This window comes from Pelobates fuscus, chromosome 1 (genome assembly GCF_036172605.1).
Source record: "Pelobates fuscus isolate aPelFus1 chromosome 1, aPelFus1.pri, whole genome shotgun sequence".
Lineage (NCBI taxonomy): Eukaryota > Metazoa > Chordata > Amphibia > Anura > Pelobatidae > Pelobates > Pelobates fuscus.
Genome location: NC_086317.1, coordinates 496415639 through 496431528, shown reverse-complemented (window position 1 = coordinate 496431528; position 15890 = coordinate 496415639). Strand labels below are relative to the sequence as shown.

Below are 15890 nucleotides of genomic sequence, written 5' to 3'. Positions count from 1 at the left end.
CGTGCCCCCTTCCACTCTGACTTCCTTCCCTTAGCTATGTGTTAGCTGGTAGGAAGTGACTGGTTGTCACTTTCTCCCAGCACTGCAATCATTAAAGTCAAGCCGTTAAGAGTCCGCATTGCTTACTGCGTCTCTGAAAATACATGACCACCCAATAGGCCCTTTTTGTGTGCGGGCCCTGCTGCTGAAGGAACACTAAAGTTTCAGGAACACAAACATGTCACTAAACCCCAGAATTCTTTGCACTGGGTCAATAACGCCCAGCACTATGCACAGGATCATAAACCCCCAGTATTCTTTGCACATGGTCACTCACCCCTAGTACTCTTGGCACATGGTCACTAATTCTCAACACCTTTTGCACAGGGCAGTTCACTCCCAACAGTTAATCTCCTCACCTTAAGTACTCCCTGTAACTTGTCTCGGGCCTGTTGGGTCGGCTGGTCATTATATAGCATATGCTGTAAAGGGTATATGTTTAGGTGTAGGTTGTGACCCCTCTCCACGTTCCCTTGAACTCTCAATCCAGTGGAAATATCTTTGCTTTTCATCAGTGGGAGTTCTGGTTTTGGGAAAACCATCCTCAGACTCTCCTCATTTAGACCAGAGTTAAGTGATGACACTAAATGGAAAAGAGAATTATATTTATAGTTTCATTCATGGCATTCATCATCTTTCAATAGCTAATACTCATCTTACACTGACAACTCAACACCTTCCACGACACCTCATACAGAGCACACCTTCCATTACTATCTGACACAAACCAGACCATGCCTTCCACCGACACCTGAAACACAGCACGCCTTCCACCGACACCTCACAGAGAGAAAGTCTTCCACTGAAACCTTACAGAGAGCACATCTTCCATCAATATCTCACACACAGCACACCACGCCTTCCACTGACACCCCACACACAGCACGCCTTCTACTGATACTTCACACAGAGCACACCTTACACCGACACCTCACAAACAAAGCACACCTTTTACCAAAACCTCACGCACAGCACACCGACACCGACACCTCACACCAGGGCCGCCATCAGGGCATGACAACCATAACGGTTGTCATGGGCCCGGCGGTCCTGGGGGGCCCCGAGCCCCACATTCATTATGTGCACATATTATATATATATATATATAGAGAGAGAGCGATTTTCGCTATATATATGTGCACAGAGGGCCCCCTGCTACCTGTACAATGAAGAGGGGGCCCAGCAGCACACTCTGTCCTCCTTTCCAGCTGCTCTCTGTCTAACTTTCCTGCGCCCTGCGGCTGCCAGAGCGTTGCCACGGGTTACTATGGCAACGCTCCGCACAGCACGCAGACCTGTCTCGTGAGATTTAGTCAGAGAGGAGCTGGAAAGGAAGACAGTGTGTGCTGCTGGGCCCCCTCTTCAATGTACCGCGGCTGGCTCCCTCCACCATGCCACCGGACCACCAGGGAATGCGATCTCCCCCCTCCCTGGCATGGTAAGAACCAGGGAGGGGGAAATAAAATTTAAATATACACAAATAAATAAATAAAATAATACTCCCCATCCCCCCTACTTTACACACACACTGAATCCTTACAAACACACTCTGCACTACACACACACACTACATTCACTAAACACACTTTGCTCTACACACACACACTACATTCACTATACACATTTTGCTCTACACACACACACACTACATTCACTATACAATCTCTGCACTCACTACAAACACTACATTCACTAAACACACTCTGCACTACACACACACTTCATTCACTAAACACACTTTGCACTACACACACACTACAACACTTACTTTGTATTTTGGACTCAGTCTTGAGGCGTAGAGTTGAATCTGATGATTCCTTGTCATCATTTTGGGCAAAAATTGCAGCAACCTGAAAATCAAAGAGTGATATAGCCACGCATGGAGGAATAAAGAATATTTGGAATTAAATGAACATCTGTGTCATGTAATATTAAATACTAGCTACATAGACATGTCTTATTAAATACTAGCTACATAGACATGTCTTATTAAATACTAGCTACATAGACATGTCTTATTAAATACTAGTTGCGTAGACCTATCTTATTAAATACTAGTTGCGTAGACCTATCTTATTAAATACTAGTTGTGTAGACCTATCTTATTAAATACTAGTTGTGTAGACCTATCTTATTAAATACTAGTTGTGTAGACCTATCTTATTAAATACTAGTTGTGTAGACCTATCTTATTAAATACTAGTTGTGTAGACCTATCTTATTAAATACTAGTTGCGTAGACATGTCTTATTAAATACTAGTTGTGTAGATCTGTCTTATTAAATACCAGCTGTGTAGACCTGTCTTATTAAATACTAACTGCATAGACCTGTCTTATTAAATACTAGCTGCGTAGACATGTCTTATTAAATACTAGCTACGTAATCATGTCTTGATCATGTCATGAACTCACCTCAAAAACAACGTCAGTCACAGAATCAATGGCTTGCTGAAAGCTCTGATACAAGGAATCCTCAGGTGGATCCAGAGTCAATTCATTCTGAGGTCCAAATTCTAGACTTATTTCAAGGAACGTATCACACACTGCATCTCGAAACTGTAGGAGAGAAACAAACATAATTCAAGTAATCTAAGAAGTCTGGGCACAAAAGGGTACATTCAGAGCAGACTTTATTGGATACAAAAGGCAATGTTTCAACACATATTGGTTTGATCAAGACTGCTATCATATCCAATAAAGTCTGTCCTGGATGTAAGCTTATGAGCCAAGACATCTTTTTATTTTCATTGGAAACAAGGTTGTCATGGAACACCTATTCCAACTTGGACAGAAAAGGTATTTTTTCACCATGGGAAGTGGGTATGGAATTGGGGACCTCTGAGATGCCTGGACCCGTCCTGCACATAGTGCGCCGCACTGGGTGATACTCTGTAATACTCTGGAACTTGTCGCTGGATCGAAACTGTGCCATGATTTAGTGAATCTATTTGGACAATGAGTGTGCTCGGCGACAAGCATTCCAGTGACATAGGGTATTAGGGAGTGCTGTCCAGGCAAAGGGGGTTCTGGGGGCCATTTTGTAAATCATACCTCAACATTAGCTGAGGATAATGTAATCAAAACACCAGACATTCGAGTGCTGCCAGGAGGGGACTATTGTAAAGGCCATTGTATTGTATTTATACACACGCTTCAGGACTGTCACATCCTGCTCTGTTCTGTTCTGTTCTGATGTCTGACTTGGCTTCTGGTATCCAGTACTCTTTTTACAATTCTTGTTTAGTTTTTCTTGGGTTTTCTGGTTTTCTATTCCATGTCTGGTTTTCCTTATGCTGGGATTTCTGGGTTCATTCCATTATTCCGTCCCTGGAATTCCAAGTATCCTGGATTCATTTAAATGTTTGTTTTATGTTGCCACACCCGTTTGTTTTCCATCATTCCCTTTTGTTTCAGTGTCCTGCAGGCAGCTGCTCGAGTCTTCTGCCCTTTCTTGCAGGTAAGTGCTATGTGTGTTTACTTTGGTTACTTTTAGCTTGCATTAGGCAGAGTAGGACCTGACAGATATGGTGTACATTGGCGTTGTTGGCAGGCTTATGCAATGTATGATCATATAATGTAACTAAATCCCCATGATTTTCATATATAGTACTTAGTTATTTCTCCTCTTGTTTTGCCTATCATATATTGTATTGTTTTAGTTTGTATTCCCAGTCCATGTACAGTCCTGTCCTGTCCTGCCCCTGTTTAGTTAATGTTCCCTTATGTATTGTGTACATGTTCTGGGTTTAGCTTCCTATCCTTCTCTGGCTCTGGGTTCTACTAGTTCTGTCTTGTTTTCATGTTTGGTGCCTCTCCTAGTCTTGCCTTGTTTTCTGTACTGCATACATTCTTGCTGCAGAGCCTCCCTATTCAGCTCCTGGGAGGTCTGCTTAATTCCAAGCTTCAAGTTCCTGGGATCCACTGTAGCTGCATCAGGGTTCTGGCATGTGGCCGCACAAACGGTGGTGCTCATCACCAGGGGGCGTGTGGTTACCCTGAACCAGGCCCTGATAATCCACTCTCACGCTAAGACTCACAACTTCTCATCAGGTACTCTGGGGTCCCGGTCTCCATACCGCCACCCGTGACAAGGACTCAGGTGTGGAGGAAAAGCTATAATCACTGGAGAGAAGGCCTCCGCAGCCATAGCTCTGTAACTCTGTAACTAACAAGGGACAGGGTGCTTCCACACTTTTATGACCATGACAGAAAGATTCAAGTCCCTTGCAGCAGCTTGGTGGATGGAACAATACTGCAGCAGCCTGAAAAGGAGGCACGGGGCCTAGTGGCCAGCAACAAATCCAAAGTGGTTCTTGTAGTAGAGCTAATGGAGGAGGCAGAACCATGAGGTCAGTGTGGCCAAGACTGAGGAGAAAGCCTTCCACATGCAAGTATGCGAGAAGTTAACTCTTTGTGGGACCAACCATCAGATGCAGACCTCAGAGAAGCAATAGCAACATCGAGAGACAGGATGATCACCAGTTCTAACCCCGGCTGGCATAGCAATGCCAGATCCAGATGCAGACAACACCAACTATTGTTCGAGGCATTTAAAGCATTCATTTAGACAGAAGATGACATTGTCTGCACCATAGAGACTGGGTCTCTATCCTGGCAGGCAAGGTATCATGGCAAGCTGTAGATGTCAAGTGGTGCCTGATGTGGTCAGGACTGGTTACAAGGCTGCTGGCTCCTTACTGTGGAGCAAGTACCCATGCAGATGAGTATCAGGATGCATGGCGGGCAGACTTGACAGGCACCAGACCTACCCTAAGACCAGTGGCACCGTTGCCATGTCCAATAGATGCTCCATCTAGACATACAGTCGCTCACCAGCCAGTCCCCTCCAGAAAGCTAGGCCAACATGCTTTGAGTGTGGCTGCACAGGGAATGTACAGAGAGACTGTCCCCAAGTGAAAAACCAGCCCTCCTTGAACTGCATCCCACAAGGGCCTCAAAAGCAGTGGCCTACAACCTACAGGAGGAGTGAGCTCCTAGTCCAGGTCACTTCCCTCCATCCAACCATCTGGAAGTAGGCTGATCCCATCCAAGTAGCATCTGAGGACAACCGGCAACATCACTGACTGTTTGGGCACCAGATTTCCTTTCTAATTCACGGTACACAATTAATTGGTGTATTTATTTCTCTAGGTGCACTTTTACAGTTCTTCTCTCTGATTCTATCTTGTATGCCTAGGTACATACATTTTATGTTTACAATTAGATAAGCGTGAAGCCCCCGTCTAAGGAAAGAGAACTGGCTGTTAGGTTAAGGAGCTGGCCCTCATTTAGAGTTACTTAATCCAATGGTCCAGCGAGGCTAACCCCCTACCTTACCACGGATGTTTCATTCAAGACGGCCCAAGTAATTATTGCCTGACATAACATTCTGTAGGGTCACAGTCAGGGCCTCACATGTCACATGAACTCACGATTACTCATCTATTGGGAAGAGTTCCCCCTATTTCGTTTCCAAGTTTCCCCAAACTTAAGGTGCTTTTTTCCTTGTTTAGTACTCACAGCCAACCGAACACCGACCGTAGCGGAGCTCCCTGTACCCCGGCTGGCTACCTCCACCAGATGGGTAGCTGCCTAGCTGGAACCGGGAAACGGATTGGGAAACTAGCTATTTTAGTCTTTTCCCCACTGCTGGACCAGCAGACACAAGGGTTAAATCTTCCTTCCCTTGAGTAACCAGACGACACAGTTCTGGAGGTTAGAACACTGACAATCTTTATTGGGAACAAACAGCCTTTATGCACAGACCACCGCAGGAGGGGGTTGGGTTACAGATAGCAATCTCCCACTCTGGGAGATACCAACAGTTTTCAGGGACACACATTAAAACATATTCCATACATGGGGGGTAACCTTTGGGGCTCAGCACCGAAGGAAAGGGTCACACAGATAAAACCTGCATCACTATTTAGCCCCGGGTCCCATTTGGGATCCCTGCAAAAAGCGGGGCGATCGAATGTACAGAGCCCAAGAAATCATTGTCTAAAGTCTGGGACTTGAGGCTCTGTACATCCCCGAAATTAGTCCCATGAAGTTGCTTGGTTTAGTCTGGCGAATTCAAACTTCGCACCTAAACCTGTAGCGGTACTTACCCTCTCCAGGGGCCGGCCGAGGTCCTCTCTTCTCGCCGCGCGCGGTCCTGCTCCTGCACGAGCCGCGCGCGGCTCAGCCAACGATAAGATCAGTCGGGCGGGCAGTGACCGCGAGAAGCGGTCACGTGTCCCGTCCGACACTAAGAGCGCGCCGCGCGTCTCGGGCGCGCTCTTAAAGGGACAGTGGGAGACTAAATTAGAATCAGTCTCCCATTGGCCCCTGTCGGGCCACATTCCCCATACACTCACGTTTTGGGGGCGTGGATATGACAGGGGCCAATCAAAGTGAACCTTAGGGTATTTATACTCACCTGTTTCCCTTGCTCCTTGCCCTATCGTGGTTTCTGTCCAGTTCCCTTTAGTGCTTGTATCGTTCAGTTGGTTTTTTGGTGCTTGACCTTGGCTTTGTTCCTGACTCCGCTCTCTCTTTATCCTTGCTTGCTTATCCGCTGTTTTGTCCTCTGTGTACCAGTCCTCGGCTTGTTCTACGTTACGCTGTCTCTCAGTTCCCTAGACCTCGGCTTGTTCTGACTCTGTCTTTCTCTCGTCCTAGTCCGGCCATTCTAAGGTCCGGTAAGACGAACTCTGTTTCTTGTCTCTTGACTGTTGAACTATTCCTGCGTGTTGGGGTATATTACCGTGATATTACGATAGGGCCATGGACCCCGCAGGTTTAGGACAACAGATGGCCACTCATGAGGCTAGATTCGCAGAACAGGATCACCGTATGGATCAAATGGCTCAAGCCATCCAGACACTGTTATCCAGATCAGCTCCGGTACCTGTACCTGCGCCTCCTGTAAACCCTATACCAGACACTGCTAATATGCCTAATGCTTCAGCACATCTAACCCCGCCACCTAGGTATGGAGGGGACGCTAAGACATGTAGGGGATTCCTTAATCAAGTGGAGTTCCACTTTGAAATGTACCCACGTTCATTTCCCACTGATAGATCTAAGGTGGGTTTTCTTATGCACCAACTTACGGATAAGGCACTAGAATGGGCAAATCCTATTTGGGAGGCTAATGGGCCTATGGTACACGACTTCACTAGCTTCCTCACAGCGTTTCGTAGAACATTTGACACGACTAAAAGGTCAAAAAATGCCGCCAGGGCATTAATGAAAATAAAGCAAGGATCTAAATCTGTAGCCGATTATGCGATCCAGTTCCGTACCCTTGCCTCACAGGTAGATTGGACTAATAATGGGCTTACTACTGCGTTTATGGAAGGTCTGTCTGAAACTATGTTGGATGAGGTAGCAGCTAAGGACCTCCCTGTACCCCTGGAGGATCTGATTGACTATCTTATCGATATAGATAACAGGATCCGTGACAGGTTATATACCAGGTCCAGAAATAGACATTTTGTTCCCGTTAACTCCCCTAGAGCTGAGACTCCCGAGGGATCTAAAGGTTCTGAGGAGGAACCTATGCAGTTAGGGGTTGCTAAACTTACTGACGCTGAAAAGCTTTATAGGAGAAAGGAGGGACTTTGTCTTTACTGTGGTAGGAGGGGTCATATGAGACAAGAATGTCCCGTGCGTCCGGGAAACTATCGCACCTAAGACCGTATAGAGGACTGGCCTTGGGTGTGACATCACAGTCCTCACATTTGCCTCTTAATAAATTACTTCTTCCTGTTTCCCTGCACCTTGATAGTAACTGCATAGCAGGGAATATACTAGCCCTGGTTGATTCCGGAGCGACCGAAAACTTTATTGATTCCAGTTTTGTCAAGGAGAATAACATACCCACCAGAGAGAAGGAGACACCCTTGGCCGTTGAGGCCATAGATGGTAGACCATTATGCTCTCCAGTTATCACACATGAAACTGTTCCTCTACATATGTCTACAGGGGTGTTACACTCTGAGACCATTCGGTTTCAGATCATTACTTCTCCTTCCTCTCACCTCGTGTTAGGGTATCCTTGGTTACGTTCTCATAATCCCACCATTGATTGGGAGTCAGGACAAATAGTTTCTTGGAGTGATTCTTGCCAAGAGTCTTGTATTGTTAAAGTCACCCCTTTGAATTCTACTAATATTCCTCCCGTGCCTACGGTCATACCCTCTCAGTACCTGTCTCTTAAATCTGTTTTTGATAAAAGGGAGGCTGAAAGATTGCCACCTCACAGGCCTTACGATTGTGCAATTAATTTATTACCTGGTACGATGCCTCCCAAAGGGAGAATATATCCTTTATCTCCTCAGGAGAATCTGGTTATGGAGGAATATATTAAGGAATCTCTAGAGAAGGGATTTATAAGAAGATCCTCTTCCCCGGCAGGGGCGGGTTTCTTCTTCGTATCTAAGAAAGATGGCGAATTAAGGCCTTGTATTGACTATAGGGGCCTAAATAAAATCACCGTCAAAAATGCGTACCCCATACCTTTGATCACAGAACTATTTGATAGGCTTAAACAGGCCACAGTTTTTACTAAATTGGACCTTAGGGGTGCTTACAATCTCATACGTATCAAAAAGGATCACGAGTGGAAGACCGCATTCAATACCAGGAGTGGCCACTACGAGTACACTGTGATGCCCTTTGGTCTTTGTAACGCCCCAGCAGTTTTTCAAGAATTTATTAATGATGTCCTACGTCAATTTATACATACATTCGTTATAGTATACTTGGACGACATATTAATTTATTCTACTGATTTACAGACTCATCACATGCATGTTAAATTAGTGTTGAGAACTCTTCTGGTTAACGGTCTCTATTGCAAACTCGAAAAATGTTCATTTGATCAATCTGAAGTCCAGTTCTTGGGTTATATAATCTCTGCCAAGGGTTTTCGTATGGATCCCAAGAAACTGTCTGCCATTATGGAATGGCCTCTACCCCAGGGTTTGAAAGCCATTCAGCGTTTTCTGGGGTTCTCTAATTATTATAGGCGTTTTATTAAAGGGTTTTCTGCCATTGTAGCGCCTATAACCAGAATGACCAAGAAGGATGGTAATACTCATGTCTGGAAACCAGAAGCACTCGAGGCCTTTGAATTCTTGAAGGCTACATTTGCCTCTGCTCCTGTTTTACAGCATCCTGTCCCTTCACTGCCCTTTATTCTTGAAGTTGATGCTTCTGAGATAGGGGTAGGTGCTATCTTGTCTCAAAGAGATTCACCTGAAAACCCGTTACACCCTTGTGGCTTCTTTTCCAGACAGATGTCCAAAGCAGAGAGGAATTATGATGTAGGCAATCGTGAACTCCTTGCTATCATTTTGGCGCTCAAGGAATGGAGACATCTGCTAGAGGGTACTAGGGATCCCATCCTCATTTTAACGGATCACAAAAACCTCTCATACCTTAGTGAAGCAAAAAGATTGTCTTCTAGGCAGGCCAGGTGGTCTCTGTTTTTGTCTCGTTTTAATTACATAATCACATACAGACCGGGTGATCGTAATACTAAAGCTGACGCTCTGTCCAGACAATTCGAGACTACTGACAAACTCGAGGTCGATGTTACCCCTGTTATTCCGCCTGACCGAATAATAGCGACTACTGTTCTTTCCATTTCGTCTTCTCTCTTACAAGCTATTCAGGCTAAACAAAACTTGGCTCCTGGGGAGAGGCCTGCTGATAAGCTATTCGTTGATATACCGGAGAGACGAGACATCTTGTCATTATATCATGACACTAGAACTGCTGGACACCCTGGTATTTCTAAGACATTCTCAGCAGTTTCTAGATATTTCTGGTGGGCTTCCTTGCGCAAGGACGTCACCGATTACGTTAATGCCTGTAGCACTTGTGCCAGTATGAAGTCCTCCCACAGAGTTCCTTGTGGGTTGTTGCATCCGTTGCCCATACCCGAGAGACCGTGGTCCAATATATCCATGGATTTTATTGTTGAATTACCTCCCTCTAATGGTAAAACTGTCATCCTGATGATTGTGGATCGTTTTTCTAAGATGGCTCCTTTTGTGTCTCTTGTCAAATTGCCATCATCCAAGGAACTTGCCTCTATCTTTGCCAGGGAGGTGTTTCGGTTGCATGGTATTCCCACTTCGATCGTGTCCGATAGGGGTAGCCAGTTTATCTCCAGATTCTGGAGAACGTTTTGTACAGAGATGGGTATCTCCCTCTCGTTTTCTTCAGCCTACCACCCCCAGTCTAATGGAGCTGCTGAACGTGCCAACCAATCTCTAGAGCAGTATCTTCGTTGTTTCGTGTCCTACCATCAGAACAATTGGGCTGACCTTCTTCCTTGGGCTGAGTTTGCTCGTAATAATGCTGCTCATGAATCCTCCGGTAACAGCCCTTTTTACGTTGTTTATGGCCGGCATCCCGTGGTTCTTCCAGCTGCATTCTCCTTACAGGGCATGCCAGCTCTGGACGAACATTTGGCTAGTCTACGTAATACTTGGGAGCAGGTTCAGTGTTCTTTGGTGGCCTCAGCTGCTCGCCAGAAGGTTCAGGCAGACAAGCATCGCAGGGCGGCTCCATCCTATGCTGTGGGAGACCGGGTTTGGCTTTCTACTCGCAATATTCGTCTTCGTGTGCCTTCTATGAAGTTGGCCCCTCGTTTTATTGGTCCTTTTCGTATCTTGCATGTCGTTAATCCTGTCTCGTATGCATTGTATCTTCCTAAAAATTTACGCATTCCTAACGTGTTTCATACCTCCTTGTTAAAACCCCTCCTGTGCAACCGTTATACTCGGCATGTCCCTCCTCCTCCTCCGGTTTCTGTGGAGGGCCATGAGGAGTTTGAAGTGGCGGCTGTAATTGACTCTCGTTTGCTTCGGGGTCGCCTCCAATATCTGGTACATTGGAAGGGCTATGGGTCTGAGGAACGCAGTTGGATTTCCGCTGACGCTGTTCACGCTCCTCGCCTTGTGCGTTCTTTCCACGCTCGTTTTTCTTGCAAGGCCTGCTCCTCCCCGCCCGGTGGGCGTGTCTTCAGGGGGGGGTACTGTAGCGGTACTTACCCTCTCCAGGGGCCGGCCGAGGTCCTCTCTTCTCGCCGCGCGCGGTCCTGCTCCTGCACGAGCCGCGCGCGGCTCAGCCAACGATAAGATCAGTCGGGCGGGCAGTGACCGCGAGAAGCGGTCACGTGTCCCGTCCGACACTAAGAGCGCGCCGCGCGTCTCGGGCGCGCTCTTAAAGGGACAGTGGGAGACTAAATTAGAATCAGTCTCCCATTGGCCCCTGTCGGGCCACATTCCCCATACACTCACGTTTTGGGGGCGTGGATATGACAGGGGCCAATCAAAGTGAACCTTAGGGTATTTATACTCACCTGTTTCCCTTGCTCCTTGCCCTATCATGGTTTCTGTCCAGTTCCCTTTAGTGCTTGTATCGTTCAGTTGGTTTTTTGGTGCTTGACCTTGGCTTTGTTCCTGACTCCGCTCTCTCTTTATCCTTGCTTGCTTATCCGCTGTTTTGTCCTCTGTGTACCAGTCCTCGGCTTGTTCTACGTTACGCTGTCTCTCAGTTCCCTAGACCTCGGCTTGTTCTGACTCTGTCTTTCTCTCGTCCTAGTCCGGCCATTCTAAGGTCCGGTAAGACGAACTCTGTTTCTTGTCTCTTGACTGTTGAACTATTCCTGCGTGTTGGGGTATATTACCGTGACAAAACCAAGCAACAACCAATCAGCTGAAAGGTGCAAAACCATGTTTGAACGGGTGTTCCTTTTCTGATTGGTCGCCTGTGCCCCGCAGCGACCAATCGGTGCTTCCTCATGCCGAACAACCAGGATAATGGCGCGAACCCAGTTTGAATAGGCGCTCCTTGGCACGGATTTCCAGGCGGCCAGCGGGACCCCTGTGGATATGTAGCCAACTCACAGCTCCAGGGATTCTGCTAGGGCTCACGCTTCTCTCCGGCGGTTACCTCCACTTATGCAACCCCGGAGATAGCGCTCCCAGGCAGCCACGGAGAATGACGCAAACCCAGTTTGAATGGGCGCTCCTTCTCCCATTGGTCGGCACGGACTTCCAGGCGGCCAGCGGGACCCCTGTGGATGTGTAGCCGACTAACAGCTCCAGGGATTCTGCTAGGGCTCGCGCATCTCTCTGGCGGTCCCGGAGAGAGCGCTCCCTGGCCTTGTAGCTCCGGGTAGGGGGAATAGTGATTATAGCTCCGTTAGGAGCAGGTAGGGCGATCCCAGACTCAGGGACCTGAAATGTGCGGCAGGCCCATTTGGGAAACAAATGCTTTCCCTGGTTGGCGTTTGGTTATACGAACCGGCGGCCACCCAGCGGAAGCACGCGCCGCTTGTTTCCCTTGCAGTTTGTGGTTTTCACACCTCGTTACGAGGTTTTATACTAACATTCAAACTGAGGTATCGTGGTGGTCCCTGTGGCAAACTTCCCTTTTTAGCTGAATTTGCCACGAGTTCTTGGAGGGGACTACTTGTTACCTTGCGATTATTGCCCCTGTGACTTATTTTGTTCTAAGGCACTATTTCTGCCTGCTGGGACTTTTTTTTACCAGTACCCCTTAGAACTTTTGAAGTGGTTGAAGTGGCCATTTTATTTAGTCGAATGGGTTCTGGTGTGTTTTGTCGTAAAGTTCATGGAACTCAAATCGGACAAGCGACGGCACGAACACCGCTGAAAAGTTACCATCTCAGGGACTTCGACCCTTCGACGGGAGTCGAGCGGTGTTCGACAATTCGAACGGCACTTCAACACTGACTTTGTGCATGAATGATCCCGTTCGACTATTCGAAGTGAACTTAATCATTGGAAATAGACCGGCCGCACAGCCTGATTCTCTGGAACTGTTTTGGACATGAAATAATGCGTGCGGTCGGTCAAAAGAGAATACCGGGAATTTCCTGAACCCCTGCTCTGATCTGAGTGATATTTGAATATGTTGTTCACCCATATCAGGGCTATCAGGGGATGTGTTGTGTTTTCTAGACTTTGTATAAATGTGTGTTTTTTTCTGTCTGGGGATAATTATGTTATTGTATTATCTACATTAATTGTAACACAGGCAGAGGGGAGGGATTGTGTACTGCATGTGGAAGTGTCGTTCATTGTTACACTGTTTTTATTGGCTTGCATGTTTTGTGTCTTGTGCCCAACAAGGTCCACATGGGCGTCAACCTTGTTGGGAAACTTGTATGAAAGGCAGTGTGCCTCCATTAAACTGGTCTTCCAGCTTACACTCCAAAACTGTGTGCCGTCCTGTTATTGGAGGGAAAGAAGATTTACTCCTGTGTCTGCTGTTCCAGCTTGCAGGCGATTCAATAGGGAAAGTCCTTGTAAGGACTTGAGCTAATTCCTCATTCGGCTCAAGGAAGGAGCGGTTCCAGGGCCCAGTCAAGCCACGGCGATTGTGGGCAGAAGTGCTGCGGTTTGTCCCCTGAAGCGGTGGTACAGGGAGCTCCATTACAGTCCCCATTCGGGAGACGAATAGGTTCTGTTCGTATGAGGTCCCCCGAACGTCGAGCAGATAAAACACACCAATACATTACAATTTACATAGGGAAACAAAGAATACACAGAACACCAAACTCCTGAACTGGATACAAAATAGCACCCCAACTCCCGAACTGGAACCTCACGAATAACTGCTAGCAGACGAATAGGAAAAGCATCCAAGCGGCTTAAACTCCTGGCAATCACTCTCTATCAGCATACAGTAAATCCCCCCCCACAAAGAACGAGACAAAGCTCCGTGTTGAGGGTCAAGCAGTGGTCTGTTTATTGGCACCATTTATTTTATGACGGTTTCCATTAGATAGGACCACCCACAGGGTGTTACAAAACAACCAATCATACACGTACATTACCGAAAACACTCCCGGCAATTACACACAAAATCCTCCCTCTGCCTGTGATATAATTATGTTACACAATGGTTTAACATAATTATCACAGACAGTAAAAATACAGTTTTTACACATACCCTGTAACTTTGAAACCATGCATCCAATCTCCATAAAAATTACACATTTAAACTCAGCATATTTTAAACATAAACACTATCAAAAATCATCCCAATCCCTCCAGTGGATAAAAAGATAGATGTAAGTCCTTTATGACCGACCGCAAGCACATTTTCCTGCCCAAAACAGTTTCATAGATTTGGGCTGTGCGGTCAATTTCCTGCAGAAAAATGGCTAAGTCCCCATCGAATGCACGAACGTGTCCGTTCGTGCAAATAGCACATTGTAACAGGAGGTTCGAATTGTTGAACGTACTTCGACTTTAACCGAAGTGGAGGCGACGGTAAGGGTCAGCGGTGTTCGTGTATTTGCGTAGCCGATTTTAGTTCCATAGATTCTTTAGCATACACCACTGACCGCGTTTGACTAATTTAAAATGGCCGCCACCAGGTGTTCCTTTGTCGAATGGCGGCCACTTCGGCACTTCGGCTGCATCCGAAGTGCCATATAAAAAGTGCCAATCCTTCCCCACAGTATTTAAAGGGCCAGAATGAGTGACATACACTCTGGTATGGCCGAATACTGTTTTTATAGGGCCCAATCTCCCAGGACCATAGTCCAGAGGCAACAGGCGGGCAACCAGGCTCCTCCAATGCAATGTGGCGAGATTGGTCTCGTCACATTTAGTATGTCTCAAGAAGGTGGCAAGGAATTCTCTCTACCTAGCACTCCGGCACACCTTCACTTAGAGGAGATGTTGCTAGTCCTGCATCAATCAGATCCTGGACAGTCCCATGCATTACCACCGAGCTATGGAGGCGACAAATCCCCTACCCAGCTACAGCAAGGAAAGCGGAACTATTTAAGCTGCTCCACACATTAACGGATAACATAGAGGCGGGGGAAGGCACCAGCAATACCAATTCAGGTGACATACATGCTATGTTAACATCACTCATGAATTCCATGAGCAAAGTGAACAACAGGCTGGAGAATCGCGAGTCTATCACCACAGCCCTTACTAAGGCCGGGCCTTCCGCTACAGTACAACCTGCATCAACTGAAACTCAATTAGGGGGTCAGTCACCTCTTCTGATGCTCAGGACGTTAACCCTGCACATATGATTCCAGCTCACATTACGAAAGATATCCTGGAAGGTAAAGATGTCAACCTAGCATCACTAATTGCCTCCCAGGATATTGTCGAGAATAAGACATATGCATATGATGATGTATCTGTGGTGGTCAGTGTGGTGACATTCTGTCATCAAACTAATATGGTGACCAGGGGTCATGTGACCAAGCTCATGTATGCCTTTCTTACAGTGGGGTAAGCTTTACCCTTTGATATGGTAATTAGGTATTTCAATACCTTTACAGGTCAGGAAAGAGATAACCACTTCCCCCTATCTCCATTCCTTCCTGTTCCTTGGATGTACTACTGAGCAGACCCTCAAGCAGACATGGGCTAATTTTTATCATGGTGAACTGTGAGTGGGATCTGGTGATTTTATAAGATTTAGTTGTTATTGTTAGTTAGGTTGTTGTTGCTGTTGTTGTTGTTGGTATAGTTAGTTAGATTGTGTGTCATTATGTGTTGTTTTGTCTCTGAATAAATATTTGTTAAAGTAGACGGACCAGAGTTTATATATGTATGCGTACATAATAATTTATAGAGTTTGGTAATACACCACAGTCAGATCCAGGGATTCAAAGTTAAACAGGAAACTGACCATCCCAGAGTTTGTTTTGGCATTTGGCATTTGTGTGTATAGTGAATGCAGTGTGTGTGTATAGTGAATGCAGTGTGTGTTTGTGTAGTGAATGCAGTGTGTGATGTGAGATGTGATTTGTGCCGTTTACCCTAACAGAAGGGAAGAATTTGAC

At 46.4% G+C, this 15890-nt stretch overlaps 1 protein-coding gene across 1 annotated transcript in view; it reads right to left on the bottom strand.

Moving 5' to 3' along the window:
* LOC134586278 (dynein heavy chain domain-containing protein 1-like) overlaps positions 1 to 15890 on the bottom strand; it is a 153749-nt gene that overhangs the window by 118219 nt on the left and 19640 nt on the right. Inside the window, exons 3-5 of the mRNA XM_063441766.1 lie at positions 2453 to 2596; positions 1808 to 1889; positions 399 to 622 (exon numbers count right to left, since the gene is read on the bottom strand). Of these exons, the coding sequence (XP_063297836.1) occupies positions 399 to 622; positions 1808 to 1889; positions 2453 to 2596 (450 nt within the window). The remainder of the gene's footprint in view (positions 1 to 398; positions 623 to 1807; positions 1890 to 2452; positions 2597 to 15890) is intronic.